The sequence below is a fragment of the Myodes glareolus genome, chromosome 14 (genome assembly GCF_982192425.1).
Source record: "Myodes glareolus chromosome 14, mMyoGla1.1, whole genome shotgun sequence".
In the NCBI taxonomy this organism is placed as follows: Eukaryota; Metazoa; Chordata; class Mammalia; order Rodentia; family Cricetidae; genus Myodes; species Myodes glareolus.
In genome coordinates this window covers 22124683-22141949 of record NC_142039.1, presented here as the reverse complement: position 1 = coordinate 22141949, position 17267 = coordinate 22124683, and the positions used below count along the sequence as shown (strand labels likewise).

Sequence of the window (17267 nt, the reverse complement as noted above, 5' to 3'; positions counted from 1 at the left end):
AGATGGTTGACGTTGGGAAGGCCAGGAAAGCTATGCAAATAAACAGCACAACTTCCATGTGTCTGTGTGCATGTTCATGTGTATCTTCCCATGTATGTACTTTCTGAAGGTCGGGTAATAATCTTTGGAATCATGGCCAGGAAGTCCACCTTCTATGAGGCAGGGTTTCTCAGTGAACTGAAGCTCACCAGTCAGGCTGGAGTCATTGGTCCGCGAGCCCTGGGAGCCACATGTCCCCACTTCCACAGAGCTGGAATGACAAATACACACCGTGACTCCAGGTATGTTCACCTGGGTTCTAAATATGTAACTCAGGTCATCACGATTACAAGACATGAACTTTACCAACTGAGTCCTTTCTCCGGATCTCGGGAGGTGGTCCTGTGTCATATAAGGGGGCTAGCTAAGCATGAGCCTACGACAGAGAAACAATTTCTGCTTCAAGTTTTCTTCATTCCTGCCAAGATTTCCCTTAATGATGAACTGTGACCTGGGAGTGTAAGTGGAAGCCAAACAAGTCATTTCTTTAAGTTGCTTTGGTTAGTGCTTTATCAAAGCAATAAGAATGAAACTAGATGAGATAGACATTGCTTGAGTAAGAAACTGTAACAATGAAGTGAACTGGCCATCTATGGTTCTAACCAATGTAATGGTAGATGAAACAAATGAAACAAAGACTTCAGAAGAAAACAACCCTAAGACAAGCCCCAAACATATATTTAATAACCTTTGACACATAAACACAAACACCACTATAGAATTTATTTTTACTTTATTAACAATGTGGCTTACCATGTTTTCAAGTAAAAAGGGTTTTTTTCATTTAGAATAAAAATTAAAATATAACTCTGATATATATTTTCATTTATGTACATGGAAACATATATACAGAATACAATCTTACAACAAACCGAGAGAGCATGCCCTTTATCCTTTACATTTCAAAAGTAAAGACACTGTTTCTTTTTTCTTTTATGCACCAAAACATACCAAGATATGAACCAAATTTCGGCACAAACTTTTCCAAGTGGAACATGAATGATAAAGGGCTCCCGCCATGAGTGACTGCTTACACAGGTCGTGTTAGCTTGCATTCTGAAGGACAGGTACGATGTTTACCTTTTTTTTATTATTCAAAAACAAAAAAACCCTTCCCAGAAGTTTTCATCATGATGTACTTATTAGCAAAAGATTGTTCTAGACTTTTCCTTCTTCAGCATTCCTCTTTGTCTTTACCAAAGCACTGCTCTGCCTTGGCTCTGTGACATGACCCGCATCCTCACTGGTGCTGAGTCCTAGCCATCAAAAAGAGAACGGAATGAGGAAGTTTATAGCTCAGAAAACTGAGTCATTATTTATCATTTAAACCACAAAGGCTTTACAAAGCTAAAACCCAAGGAGACCAGGCAGGACAGCAATTACGATTTTTCAGTAAATTAAATAGGTCACAAATACGATAATTTCGTTTTGCAATAGCATGTTTTGGATACCTCTAAACCACCCTAGTTTTAAAAGCTATGAGAATTAAGCAACTTAAAAAGTTAACCCAGTTAAAGAGAGTAATTTTCAGAGAATTTGCGAACAAAAAGGAATCATGAGCAAGTAAGAGAGTCACTAGACTGTATGGTTGCCATTCCAGCTTCTCTTGCTATTTAATTATTGCACCAAAGAGACACAAGCAGTAGATGTCCCCAGAGACTTTTTCCATAAACACTACAGATATCTTAATTTACATTTTCTCCTTCCAAATAATTGCACACTCAATCACAGCTCTCCAAAGACAGAAGAGAGAGGAACTGGAACCTATATTCTCTATCCTAACCCAAAAAGCAGCAATGTCGAACCACAACAAAGATCCTACTACTGTTCTGTTCTACTTCTATATACAGAAATAAATATAAATGGGTGTTATACAAAATAAGTATGAAACCCCCGAGTGCTTCCAAAACTAAGCAACAACTTTTAGGAAGGGGTGTTGGTGTAAGATAGAAGACAAGCCCAGTATTTGTCTCAGAGAACACTCAAAACTCTGAGATAGATTAAGAGAGACCTACCTTCAAAAGTCTGATCAAAAGGAACCGTGTAAGGATGGCAGCAAAGGTCAGATATGGCAGTGTTAGAGCGTGGATCACTTTAATTTATTGAGGACCAAATCAAAGCAAACACAGAAAATGATTTTTTTGAATATGATCAAATAAGGTCTAGAGACTCAAATAGCTATAGAGCTCAAACACTGTCTGTGAGTCAGACTCTGATCAAAGGCATCTTATTTTAAAAGTGACAGACCAGTTCTGTGAGCTCCAGGTTAGATGCTGTGGTAAAAGACACCATTGTTGAGTAGCAAAGATACGTGGTGCCGGTACACTCTGCTTTTGATCGGGGTATGCTTATTTTGTAGACAGGATATTTTTTTTAACAATACAGTACAAATGCACTCAGGAAGCTAAGGGCTAAAATAAACTCCCTAAACTTCAGAGTGGGAATAAATGATGGACTGTCAATATTTAAGTTGAGGTGGCATTTTCATTCTTCGATTGTATGGCACAGACTGTAGGGTGCCTGCTTGGCTGGCTACAGGAGGCAATGAATGGTGTCACGTGCCCATGGTGTGGGGACATGAAGGAGAGGACTCTGGTCCCAGAAGATAATCAGAGATAGAATGAAATGATACCATCCAGAAAGGATTGGGGAGAGGGCATCCTTTAATGGCATTTTGAGTAGAATATTTTTGGTGTACAGGCTGTGGTGGTATGTGGAATATGTGGATAAGATCCATTTCTTTTTCTGCCATAGCAACGGGGATCTAGAGCAAACTGTTCCTTGGGAATCAGCCCCATGTTTAAGACAGAAGTAGAGGAGAGGCAAGTCTAGAGAGAGAAAAAACCCTCTTTACAATCCAGTAACAAAATTGTCATCCGCATGATGAGCACACCCTCCTGGGCCAAAGCTCTGGAAGACCCTGAGACCTCTAAGAAGAAATCATCCCCTTCAGTTCTCAAATACTTCTCAAGTCTACTGGAGGGCTGGGCTGACTGAACACTGACAGTCACTATGATGAGGGTGGCTCCTAGCTGGGCACCCTTCGGGTATGGTTCCTGTCATTTCTTCCTTGCCAAAGGTGAAGACAAAGAGCGAGGCTATAAATGAGGACAGGCTGGGACATCTGGTTCCCCAGGAGAAAGGGTTTCTGACCAATGATGGTCATATCCTGACTGGGTTTTCTGTAATGTTCTTCTGGTTCTTTCTGTGGGCTCAGCAAAAATCTCCATGATCGGAAGCAACACCTCCTCCCTGGAGTCATTACTGGAAATGCTATGAGAAAGTGACATTTGTTCTCAAAGCACATCATGTTCTAACAAGGCCACAGCCGCACCCTGGTTTCAGATGCAAAAGAAATGGCTCATCTTGAGAAGGCCGCAGTGAAGGACCAAGAAGGAGTTAGCACAGGAGAGATGTCACGCCATCTTGAAATAAAGACCCTTTCCAACCAGTAGACAGACCATCTATGGCCAAAAGCATATGGCCGAGAAGGCAGGCCAACTGAGGAAGGTTCAGCATGTAGCTTAGGAGAGAGAAATTCAAAAACTGTGAGCCAACCATGCAGGCACCTGCGTGGGGCATCCTTACAGCACCACAAAGGACACAATCAACCATAGGTTGTCCCCAGGCATATCCATTCACCAGTGGTCTATAGTATGATAATGGAAAACCAGCTTTAATGAAAAGTCTCAACCACAGATAATTAGATTTCTGGTTCGATCAGCAGCCATTGCTCAATGTGGAGGATGGTGAGCATAAGCAACCACAGATCTCAAAGCCTGATGGCTTACCACGCCTTAAAATGTTGTCAAAACACAAGCAGCTCTCAGCCTGTCACACCATGTTCTAGGACAGATACTCTAGTCAAAGAAAAGATCAACAGAATTAGGATAAAACCTGGGAAACCACAGAGAAAATCAATAGAATCCACATAGGTGTGAAGTTAAGCTTCCCAAACGAACATCCACTCATGAACAGAGTAAAAGTTTGGTGTCCTTCCTTTTAAAAGGACAGGAAGGTGACCTCCATGTCATGATGCAAACTCAGTCCCTTTGGGTTTGCAAACACATGCTGAACCACCCATGAGAAAATACAGCTGAAGTACTGGATAGAAAAGATCAGCCAAATTTTATAATCACTGATTATTCTATAAATGATATGGTGAGATCTCATAAGCAACCTCAGAGAGTGAAATGAAATTTAACTGTAAGGTTAAATTCTGTGGCCCAATTCTTTTTCTCATTTTGGCCCACCTGGGTTCCTCTCTAGCAAGAATGAGGAGCAGGCTGGGGGAGATAGTATATTCAGTGCCTCTCCACTAAGTGTCCTAACTTTTCCTTCAATGGGAGTTTGTGTCCAGAGTGCTGGGGAGTTACCCAATGACAAGACCACTGGTCGTTAGCAAAGTCAGGATGGAAACCAACTGAGTTCAGGCCCCATATTCGCTCTACTATATTAGACTACGCATTACTGCTTCCTCATGCTTGCTTCGTGTGTGGCGAGCCAGACTAGCGGAAGAGAGGCACAGAAGGGCTTGTTTGCAGTGACCAGCTTTAACATTTCTAAGTGGACATGCATCTCATTCCCAAAACCTTTTCCCAAATCACTTCCTAGGCTCGCCCTCTGAAAGCTTTTTCTTCGAATACAGAATTTAATATTTCCCTAGACTGGCCTCCTCCTGACTGGTCACAGTGATCTTGGGACACTAAAGTTATGGTTCTGCAGGGGACTATGACGAGTGCTTGCCACTGCCCATGTTCTAGGCTCTGCTGACACAGCAGCTGTCTACTGTAAGCAGCCATCCTGGTGAGAAGGCACCTCCGACAGAGGACGAAGCTTAGCGCATTGTTTTAGACCAGCATCCCGAAACAAAGTCCACAGCTGTGTTGGAGAAAGGAGCTGTCAGTGAGGTCAGATGGGAAGCAGGTGGCTCCAGACGACAGTAGTTTGCATACGTGGGGTTATGAAAAGGCCTAAGAGTGAGTCGGGCAAAACTGCCAGCGAGCCAGGGATTCTGCTTGCAGGCACCCGGTCCATCTCGGTTTCTAAGAACCTGGACCTCAGTGTAAGGAAACTTGGCTTACAGGAAGCTGCCTAGCTTAGATGGGAGAAAAATGAAACTCAGAGATCAAGAAGCAAGTCAGGAGTCGGGGAAGTTCTGCCTCAGAACTTCCACTACAGTCCCGGGAACTGCTGCTGTGGTCCTTCTGTGTGCTTCAGAAACGTAGAAACTATCAAACAGGCTGGTGCATCGAGGAGGTCCTGGGCTTCTGGCTTTTGGGAGACCCTCAATGACTGTGCCATTTCACAAAGCCCAGAAAATCAAGGTATCAGTCCTGGAAACCTTCACAAACACAGCATCATCAGAATCAGGCACCACCCCGAGGAAGCCGGGTTAGTTGGCATACTGCGCATAGAAGGCCACTTTCACTCTCTCGATCTGATGGCATAACTTGATAGCCGGTCCCAGCTTCAGCTCCATGCACTCCTGCACGGTGGGGAGAGTCAGCAGTAGGAGAGCCTGGCCATCGATGTCCTGCGGAAGATAAAGCCATGTGTGTTAGAGAAGTCAAATGTACTTGGTGGCTGTGCTTGTCATGGCAAGCTTTGTCCGCGAGTTAAAGGTGTAAAGAAGGGTTCTTACTGCTTTGAATTGAATATTATTACCGGTAACAATTAACCTGGAGACCACAGAATGTGTGTGTGAATAAAATGTGTGTGTGTGTGTGTGTGCGCGTGCGCAAGAGGGGGCGGGGAGTGTACATGGATGGATATAGATAGAAGTCAGAGGAAAACCTTGGGTCTTGGCCCTCACCCTCTACCATGTTGGAGACAGGGTATCTCTGCCAGGCTACCTGGTCTGGAATTCTGTCTCTGTCCCTCAGCTGTTCACAGGTGTATGCAGGGATTACAGACACATGTACACTATTGTCTCTGGTTTTTATGCAGGTTCTGAGGATACAAACTCAGGTCATTGGCGTGCATAACCAGAGCTTTACCTCTGACCTGAGCCATCTCCCCGGCCCCAACAAAATCACTTTTGCTAAGATTATTTTAGCTCCTCTGAAGTTCCTGAGCCTCTGCTGGTGGAGACAAGCAATGGAACAGGTAGGAGGTTTCAGAAGTTGCTTCCCAAGCTCAATATCCAGTTCTGGGACACCTTCTTTTTCTTCGAGGCTAGGTCCTTCTGTGGTAACCTGAGCACCATAAAATGGGGGATACTAAAAAGTAAAAGTTTTCTTCCTACTTTGTAAGGTCTGATATCACACAACAGGTGATAAGACACCAAAGAGGGAAATGTCAACTATATAGTGTAATTTTCTAGAGAAAAATACATGCACACACTTACATGTGGGGGTGTGTGTATGTATGTGTGTATAGACAGACAGACACATACAGAGAGAGAGACAGTCTCACACTGACATGTGGGTTATATCTACCTGGGCCACTTAAACTTTCCCATTGCCACACAGCTATAAAAACGGCCAGTCTAGAACACTAGTGCCATATGTACCATGACCTAAACCATTGTTTATTGCTGATGAAATCATGAGATCACGCTCTATTCAAATGGAACCCGAGTCAGTGTCATATGGTAATCAAACATCTCTAAAGTTACAGAAGTCACCCTCACAAACTATTGACACTAAAGGATCTGCCAGATGTACAATAAATATCAATATGGATACATACAAAATATGAAAATGTCAAGTCTACATGATGCCTTTGGAGGAACCCAGCAGCAAGCAACAGGCCGCTAAAGTGAACAAAATGCCTGAATTCAAAAGAATGGCCCCATGAAAGCCACACGGGATACAGAGAATACAGAGAGACAATTCAATGACATTAGGAGAACAGCTCCTACTAAAGTGACTAATTCAGCCAAATGATGAAGATTAGAAAAACAAAACAAAACAAATCGTGGAGCTAAAGAACGAGTAAATAAAACAGCAGCTTACAGGTGGGAGCCTCAGTAACCAGGCAACCTGAAGAGAATTCTTTTGAGATAATGCATTCAGACACAGAAGGAAAGAGGGCAAAGAAATAGCTGAACCTTAGGAGAGGCCACTAAATGAACTAATACTCAACAAGTGGGGGGTGTAGAAAGTCTAATTGATTAATTGATGACATAATAGTCATAAACAACTGAAATCTTAAGAAAAATATGGACATTCAGGTTCAGGAGACCAGAAAAAATGGCCACAAAAGGGCATAGTGTAGTCAAACTATGCACAAGAAAGACAGATTCTAAAACAGGAAGAAAAAAATGCTAAGTTACATATTAGGGAATCATTGTAAGATGACAACAGATTTCTCATCAACATCTTAGCCGTCAGGAGGAAATGCCACATTAAAGTCCCAAAAGAATGAATACCAGGCTGACCAGAGCTCTACAGCAAGGCCTGATCTCAACAAACAAACAAATAAAATCCAACTTCCAAAAACCAACATCTTACAGACACCTTCCAGAAGAAATGCATCATCACCAAATTGGGTTTCTAAAAACTGCATAAGGAATCCTACACCTAGAAGCAAATTCCATCATGAAAACACACCGCCAATCCTCAGAACGAGAGGTCCTCACACTCAGGACTGTTTTCTCCCTGTTCCACTGCATCTTGCTATATCTATACAACAGGTGCCGTATTATAGTGATATCCAACAAGTGGTGGCTAAATTCTATAGGAAGAAGGGCACAAAAACTCACTCCAAAGACCATTCTGTTAGCCTATGTCTCTGCCAGCTTGTTTGCTATTGCAAGCTGGTTTGTTTGTGTAGATGCCACGGGATTGTGTGGCTGAGCATAACTGTAACTTGCTCTTCCTATTTCCCAAGGCAGGGTTCATATTTCAGCAAGAATATCTGAGGACTGATGATACTGGAGGCGTGAGGTGATGCTAAGAATCAGTGGTAACAAACTGAACTCCATCCTACATTTAACAGGGAGTCAGTTCTGAGGTTGTTGGTGCAAAGTGAGGCAGAGTATATACTCCACAGTGTGGATCTCAAGCTGGACCACCTGGAAGAGATGCTACAGACATCACCCTTCAATCTCTCCCAAGAACCTGCTTTCCTGAATTCTACAGGAAGATAACCCTTGCATCTCTGGGGATGCAGAATGGGAACTAACAGTTGAATAATGCTCTAGTTTCGGGCTAACTCATTAACACTAACTAATATCATTAATTAGAGACCCTTCAATTTGCTTTTTAGCTCAGAAGAATGAATCTTAAAAATCGGACCCAAGACCTAAAGATGGGAAGTGCTTAGAACTACAGCTTGCTCGTATGAGCATGTGGAACACTAGCATTTTCCTCCAAGCATCGCTGCCAGTCAACGTTCACAAAGCATCTGTACAAGGAGGTTACTCTAAACTGAAGGAGAATGATGAGTTCTTCTGTATATGATTGGCTATAAAGACATACATGGCATCCTCTCTTTTTAATTTTAAGTCTTTCTGAGAATTTCATATGCACGTACTGTATTTACATCATTTCTACTTCTCTCCTTCCCTGTTCCGACTCCTCCTGTTAGCAATCCTCTCTAGACTTGAGAGGATAGAAAAAAATATCCTCTCCAGAAGTTCTGACCCACCTATGATGTACTACACTCCCCTATGTAGGCACAATGAAGGCATGTGACCGCTCCCCAAAACGGCTGATGTTCTGAAGCGTGAGGCTACGGAGGGGGCGCAGTGGATGCTGGGAAAACATTTCAGGCAATGATGGGACATCTGTGAGAGTTCTCATCTTTCTTATAAACGGAGCTCCCAGTGTGTAGAATTTTAATAGAACATAAGTACTGAGTCATGTGTGCTGGAAACTGAGAGCTGAATACTGCTGTTCGGCTAAACAGACACACTGCCGAGTTGCCTTTTAAATTTGTATGCTTCTACCCATAGACAAATGCTACTCCCAGCTTTAATCGGAGAAGCCATTCTTTTCGGTAAAGAGTGGTGAATGCAGAGACTCATGGTTGTTCAAGACGCTAAGAATAAGCACAGATGAGTGCTCATTCTCAAACAAGCATTTTAAACTATCCTTTCTATGGTCCAGGGAATGCTGTGGCGGAAGACAGGGAAAAGAACTCCAAAATTATCTTCTGGGCAAGGCACAGCCATTGCAACCACGAATTCCCAGTAGCTGCAAATAGCCGCACTGGGCCTGTATAAGAACTGGCCACTCCACAGGCAGGCAGGAATGGAGGAAAGCCTCAGGTGGCCCTACCTCTCACTGATGACCACAGCAGGCTCCTGTGGATAGCTCCAAACCAATGGTCACACAGGTGGCCCTGGACATGGTTTTACACCCAAAAGTCCTGACTTTTGAATAGGGACGAAAAAATAGAGTAAGTCATTGACAGAGACAGGGGAGAGGCAAGAGGAGGTGGGAGGAAGAGAGGGGAAGCACAGTATATTATGTGCAGGTGTGAAACTGTCACAACAAAATTAATAAAAAAGAAGAAAGAATTATATAATAAATTGAGCTTAGGGCCACTCTACACCTCTACTAAAGCAGATGTATATCCACGACACATTAAGTAAACAAATTAAAACTGAGTGTTAACTGCAGCAATAAGAACATTCTATAAAGGGGGTCTTAAAATCAAAACATAGAAATAATGAGAAGATTCTACCTGCCTGATACATGCCACTGATCTTGCTTCGCTTTTTAGCTCTTTTTAACCTATTAAGATATGCAGGTAATAGAATATCAAACCTTAGTTCCAGTTGTGCAGAATTCTGTCAGCAAACCATGAGGAAATATTAACTAAATGCTGAGCACCTATGTGGACATTTTTTAAATTATGTATTCCAGCTATTGGCTGTTAGTGCCATAAAGGAAACCTTGTCTGGGGATGGCTCATTAATAAATTGTTCATACAAACACGAGAACCAGAGTCCAGATCCATGGCATCCCTGAGAAAGCTAGGTGCAGCTGTGTGTTACTGTAATCTCAGCACTGGGAAGGAAGAGATGGTAAGATCTCTGGGGTATGGTAGCCAGTCAATCTAGCCACATCACAGAGTTCCAGATTTACTAAGAGTGCCTGTCTTTTTTTTTTTTTTTAAAGGGGGGGGCGGGGCTGGAGAGATGGCTCATAGTTCAAAGTATTCAAAGTACTTGCTGCTTTTTCTGAAGACTCACAAATAGCTCTAAGTTCAGCTCCAGGGGATCTGATGTTCTCTTATGGTTTCTGTGGGCATGTGCACTCAAACTTACACACTTACACTCTCTCTCTCTCTCTCTCTCTCTCTCTCTCTCTCTCTCACACACACACACACACACACTCAGAGAGAGAGAGAGAGAGAGAGAGAGAGAGAGAGAGAGAGAGATAAAAGTCATGAGATAAGGAAACAATTCAGAAACTGATTCTACAGTGACATTACATAGAAGATACTGGGCAGTCAGCCTAATTGTTCAAAGAAATACTACACTTTTTCCATCCACTCTGAACCAGGACAGGGTTCCATAGCTCTCTGTGCAAAACAGTAGTAAAGGCCACCCTGGGGTCACAGCATTAAGGAGAATGGCAGATCTAACAGACGCCATGCAGGCTGGATGAGTCCACTTAAAATGATGTCAAGGACCTCGAAATGTCATTCTCTGACCTTTTCAGATCAGATGCCCCTCCTGTCCTGGCCCTAGACTTCCTCCAAGTAGAACAAATGGGAAGAAATATTTCACTCCCCTCTCCTACTCAGCCAGCAGCAGTGATGGAAGCCCCAAGTTTATAGGGGTTTAGCTTTGAAGTCGTGGATTAGAGTGTGGGAAAGAGACCATACTGCCTGGTGTGGATGTCAAGGCTGGCAGCCTGGAAAAAAAGCGGACTGAGGCCACAGCTTTGAAACTCTCCAGGAGCTGATTTACTTGAGTCCCACAGAAGCAGCCTTTGCACATCTGGGACTAAGCTGAGCAAAAACCCCTGGACAAGAAAATGTGTGGAGGGAAAGGGTTAAGGCTAAACAATCTGATTAATTAGCAATCTTTCACCTTCCTTTTTTATCTGGAAAAAAAATCAACCCAAAGTAAGTCTGATATCTACAGGTAGAAAGTGCTTAAAATGCAGTCTGTCTGTATGTGAGCCACCTGAGGGCCCATGATTGCTACGTTTATGTTCTCAGTTTATTTCTCATTCTTCCTAAATGATGGAGAATATGATGCCTGGGTGTCATGGTTTTGCAAAGATCATGCTACTCAGAATACAACCAGGCTTCTAACTCCCCGGCTGCCTGCTAAAACCAGCTAGATTTGGCAACTGAGCCATCTGGCTGTCCCTTCTGTGCAAAGACTAGCCTGAGGCTAACCCTTATTTTGTGCAAAGACTGGCCTGAGGCTAACCCTTAGTTTGGACCTACTCCTGCTTTAGGGTCCATATAGTCAATGCTTGTTGCATCTCGTAGTGGTGTCGGAAGGAGAAATGGGTAAACGGGAAACGCTGGCGAAGGGGACACAGATACGCCACTGTAAATCACAAGAGAGTGAGCGGGGAATTCCTGTTCCAAGAGGCTCAGAGGTAACCTTTGGTTCAGTTTGAAAGAAGTTTGCTTTTTGTCCCCCTCATGGATTATATAGGTTACACACCAGACTCACAGTTGGTGATGCTCCTGTATCATCATAAATGCTGGCACATCTGTTGTTATATTAAATAGGTTCGCTAATGGACTCCTAACTTTAGGGGAGACGGACTTGGATAAAATACACAACATGAAAAGTAAGCCAACTCACCATAATTACAGAACGTCTTGAAGGAATAAGATCTGATACAGAAGTTACACTCAAGACAAGGAAAACTAATACTTGGCAGAGTTCTGTAGGACATGGCAGTTCTTTATTGGATATTTCTGGGTTGTGAGTACATCTATCTAAAGGGTTCCTCCTAAATGCTATTGTGTTAAAGCTGATAAGCTCTAGGATACTGACCTGATCCTGAGGACCATGATGGGTGCACTGGATAGGTCACCAAGGGCTTACCTTGGAACCTTGCCCCTGTCTTTGTTTCCTTTCCTATCGTCATTAAGCATACAATTCTGCTTCACCATGGTACTCCGTGAAGATACTGCCACAGGAGCTCAGAAGAGCAGACCCACATGACCACAGATTGAAAAAAGGCTAAACTTCTCTCCTTTAAATTGGGATGAAAGTGGTAAAGAACGGGGGCCAATGGAAATGAAGAAGAAGACAACTAAAGTTGTCAATTTTATAAAATAAACGACTCACTCAAGCAGCCTGCTTCTCTTGTGAGCAGACTGATTGGCCATGGATGAGCACATAGATCATGCTATTCAGGGCTGTATGTTTAAAAACACATTACAGATGCATGGACTTTCACTGTATAATGTTCAGATTTGCAGCATGAAATTACAGAGAATAGATTTTACTAAGAGACTGCCACAACATTTCAGAAATAAAAGGTCCGTCTGCTGGTAATGGGGACTGTGTAATGCCTGCAATCGCTCCTGGTGATTAGAACCATCTCTGAATTCCTAACGTCCCTAGGCGTGGACGCACACAGCTATTATCATTCTGTACACTGTGATCTCCGGTGCAGGCCGGTGAATCATCTGCAGGCACCTAGTTCATCTGACAGCTCAGAAAATGCTGGGGGCCTCACCCAATCAGAGCACCGCCGTTTGCACAAAATGATGATAGAACAAATTAGTAAAAATAAGTCATTAAAAGTCTAATGGGCCAGAAAGGACTCAAGTGTCCACACACTTTAGACAGCCCAGCAGGCAATGCTTATTTTTTTTAACAGTTGAAAATCCCTAATGTGAAATGCAAAATTAATTGGGAACAAGACGTATCCATTAAAGCCCACCTAACGTCTAAATCAAGGACAAAGCTTTTAGCTGATGGCAGAGGAGGTGGGTGGAGGAAGCCTTTGCCCACTCTGAATCTACAGTGGGGATGTGCCAATTGTTCCTTTCCTTGAAACATTCTGAGGTATTGGCTGGGTAATCTAATAAAAATTGTTGGAAACTGGGCATAGCCATGGGATATAAAGGAAGACTTTAAAGGGAGTTTCAGCTACTCCCTCCCCAGCCAGCTTCCTCCTGAAAATTTGCATAAGGTACCAACATGGGAGTTTGGTCTTGAGTTCCCACCTAACCTAGAATCTAGAAAGCTAAAAAAAAAATCTGTCCTTTATTCTGCTCACAACAGAATCATTTTTCTTTTTTTAATATTTATTTATTATGTATACAATATTCTGTCTATGTGTATGCCTGCAGGCCAGAAGAGGGCATCAGACTTCATTTCAGATAGTTGTGAGCCACCATGTGGTTGCTGGGAATTGAACTCAGGACTTTTGGAAGAGCAGGCAATGCTCTTAACCTCTGAGCTATCTCTCCAACCCTCTAGAATCATTTTTCTAAAATGAAAATGGAACATTAAAGCTTATACCAAAATAAAATGAGATTTTATGAATGCCACACTTCACTGTCATGTTTTGGACATTATAAGGCATGTATAGCAGGTATTTGGTCAGTGTATGTTGGATATACAATGGGCCAACAGATACATGGTACTAAACCTATGTAGATAGAATTTGTCAAGTACTTGAATACAATGGGTTTCTGCTTGGTTTTTGCCAATGTTTGGCAGTATCACTATGACTAAGAACCAACTGGGGAAAATGCTGCCCCAGGCAGTACTAGACACAGGTTTTCTAACTATTGCCTTGTGTTTGTTTCTAAGATGTAAATGCAGTCTTATCAATAAGCCCTGTATCAGTTCGGCTACTGTTGGACACGTCTTCTGTCTTGTCTGTTTGTTGCAATGAAGGGAACAGGTCGTTGCCCTCATTCTTTAGGCGTCTCCTTGTCTGCCTCCCTGTCTGTACCCAGAGCAGAAAAGCAGTGAACGCTGGAGAGGCAAAAACTGGACCTCTTCTCTGGCTCCTGTCCGTGCCTTCCACATGACCTTCTCTGGAGTCTGCAGAAGTTTCCAGAATGAATGAGATGAATCACTTTGTCTCAAAGATATTCTCCTGTCTCATAGGCAGGAGAACCTGGATACCAAGAACTACTCTTGGGAGTGGGAGGTGAGGGTTAGGATGTTCATTAATTTGCTTTTTTATAACATATTAGATAGAAAATTCCCCATATGTCTGGAAAACCAGACCTTTTTTTCTGACTTAATGTTTAATATTTATCTTCCCTAATTATTGGCTTATTAATCTAAAAACAGACTAGGTAGGCAAACCTTTAATCAGCTATATGGAAAACAGTATTTACATAATACTTAAAAGACTGTAAGGCTGCACTGGTTAGATTTTTGGGTTGTTTTGTTTTTGTCAATTTAACATAAGCTAATGTCATTTGGGAAGAGGGAGCCTCGAGAAAATGTCACCATCAGGCTGACCTGAAGGCAACTCTGGAGCATTTTCTTGATTAATTATTGATAGAGAAATGCCCAGCCCACTAGCAGGTAGCCCTGGGTAGTATAAGAAAGTTCCCTGAGCTGGACACAATAGACAAACCAGCAAGCAAGTCCTACCAAGTCTCTGCTTCGGTTCCCACCTCCAGTTCCTTTCCCGACAACTTTCATGAAATACCTTAAGCTATAAGATGAAATAAACTCTTTTCACCCCAGGTTGCTTTTGGTCACCGTTTTATCACAGCAACAGCATGGCAGAAGCTGGCACCGGAGAGTGGGCTACAGCTGTGGATGAGGGTGGAGCCTAGGGGTTCCCTCCCCACCTGGCACCGGAGAGTGGGCTACAGCTGTGGATGAGGGTGGAGACTAGGGGTTCCCTCCCCACCTGGCAGTACTACATATGTCTCGGTCAGAAAACCCTCATCCCTGTGAGACAATTAAAAACCAGAAACCAGATTCTCATGATGAGCACCACGTATGCTCAGCATCACCGATGAGCCCACTTAGGGGCATCAACTGTGCATGTAGATGAAGGGCACCTGAGACTTTCCTCCTACCTGGTAAGTCATGAAGAAACCAGATAGGATAGGCAAATCCTTGAGGATCTAGTCTCTGGGCTGGGAAGACAGCTCAGTCAGTACAGTGGTTGCATAGTGAGTGTAAAGACCTGATTCCCGGAATTCACTTTTGCAAAACTAGGTATCCTGGTACATGCTTGCAATCCCAGCACTTGAGGGGCAGAGACAAGTGGATCTCGGAGGCTCACTGACCAGTCAGCCTAGACCACTAAGTGAGTTTCAGGCCAGTGAGTGAACTTGTCTCAAAAAGGTGGCATCGTTTGAGGATGTCCTCTGGGCTTCACAGCCGTATGCACATATATGCACACACACAAGTGCATGCAAGTGCATGCACGTGAACACACATACACTTATGTACAAACATACAGACACAGAGAGATGAGACCTGGGGTCCAGGAAATACACTGACGACACAGTAAGCCACTGTACCTGCTCTTGAAAGATCTTGGCCAAGGGCGCGCAGTCCGTCAGCTTAATGAATCGTACCACGTCTGTGACCGTCCACTCCAGAGGATTGCTCTCCAGGATCAGTCTTTCCTCCTCCTCTTGCTTTGTTTCCTGCAGGGAACGGGGCAGGGGACTGTCACTGCACACTGCAGGGCCAGTTTCATCTTTCTTTTTTTATTTTTTTATGGTTTATTTAACTTTATTTTATGTGCATTGATGTGAAGGTGTCAGATGCCCTGGAACTGGATTTTCAGACAGTTGTGAGTTGCCATGTGGGTGCTGGGAATTGAACCTGGGTCCTCGGGAAGAACAGTCAGTGCTCTTAACCACTGAGCCATCTCTCCAGCCCCAGCTTCATCTTTCTAATAACCTGTATGCCTCAGCCACACTGTGGGACCAGATCTCCTACTTCTCTTGGTCTCCTAGGACACACAGACAGTCCCAGAGCTCAGTCTGTGGAGTTTCTGTCTCTGGTGATTTCTCCACCTGCAACGACCTAGGTGTCTTCAAAGGTTCAAAAATATAACAACAAAAAGTACAGCAGGGCTGGGAGACACAGGCAAAATGCTTGCCATGGAAGCATAAGGACCTTAGTTCAATACCCAGATCACACATTCAAACAGACAAACAGACAGACAAACTGGTAGTGCTGGGGAAGTGGAGACAGGTGGATTCTGAGACTTGCTGGCCAACCCGCCTAAGTTACTAAGCTCTAGGCATGAAATACTGTTTCAAAAAATAAAAAATAAAAGAAGAAACAGTGTGAAGAGGGGATGGCCCCTCAGAAATGACATCGAAGAAACAGTGTGAAAAGGGGATGGCCCCTCAGAAATGACATCAGAGGTTGACCCCTGACCTCTAAGCACACCTATGAACACGCACACCTGCCCCACCCATGACACAGTGACTGTCAATCTCGAACACCTAGTTAAGAAAACGCAGGTCCTGGTTGTTAATGAAGCATCACTGATTACAATACAGATAGATACTGAGTAGTACAGCCAGACCCATGCAATACACCGCTTGCCTTCATTAAGATGGTGCCAAGGACCTTTGTAGCTGTCCACAGACCACCTATAGGGTTGGGGGTGTGTCAAGTATGCTGATTTAACACATTAAGATGTCAGAGAGGTGTCCCATGGAGGAGAGACTGATGCAGGATTCAAATGTGGAAATGGGAGATTTAGAGATGGCAACCTCTCCATCCGCATGACTGGAAGGTCTGGAGGGTTAAAGCTGCCGAGAAACTGAGGCCACTATCCCAGAAACATCTTGCTGGTGTTTCCTCACCCTCTCTACCAAGAAATAAAATCATCCTTTTGTTCTCAGACTTGGGAATTTTGACAGAGCAACTACAGTCATTTCTGACATCTTTATAGCGTTTCTCTTGAGCCACACCCTGAACCCTACTCCATGTTCTTAAAGATGAGCCACGGACCCTCCATTCTCTGAGCTTACCTCTGGCTCCTCGGGCCTAGCAGGAGGTCCTTTGTCTCCTTCATCAGCAGGCATTGCGGTTGGCACTGGGCGGACCCTTCGTGCCCGCTCCACTGGAGGCCGCTTCACAGCTTCTGAACTGCTCCGCAGGGTCACAGCCCTCCGGGGCCGGGCAGAAGGCACCTCTGCTGAGGAGGTGTCTGTCTGGTCGTCTCGGACCTCGGAACCAGTTTCCTCGCTCGCGGTGTCATCCTCCGGGGGGTCTGCATCCTCCTCCTCGCTTTCCTGAGAGGGAGGGATGTGCTTAGTGGGGGCGGGTTGGCAGGGGCTCTCCCCGACAGTCACACTGCCAGGACCTTGTGCCACTTGGCTTTCCTTCCAGAAGG

The 17267-nt window shown here is 43.9% G+C and overlaps 1 protein-coding gene across 5 annotated transcripts in view; it reads right to left on the bottom strand.

Annotated features, from left to right (window-relative positions):
- Positions 1 to 755: 755 nt before the first annotated feature.
- Sfmbt2 (Scm like with four mbt domains 2) overlaps positions 756 to 17267 on the bottom strand; it is a 187941-nt gene continuing 171429 nt past the window's right edge. For all 5 annotated transcript variants that reach the window (XM_048460657.3, XM_048460662.3, XM_048460658.3 and 2 more), the window contains 3 exons: positions 16903 to 17166; positions 15427 to 15555; positions 756 to 5575 (listed from right to left, as the gene is read on the bottom strand). In XM_048460657.3, the coding sequence (XP_048316614.3) occupies positions 5435 to 5575; positions 15427 to 15555; positions 16903 to 17166 (534 nt within the window). In that variant the 3' untranslated portion in view covers positions 756 to 5434. The remainder of the gene's footprint in view (positions 5576 to 15426; positions 15556 to 16902; positions 17167 to 17267) is intronic.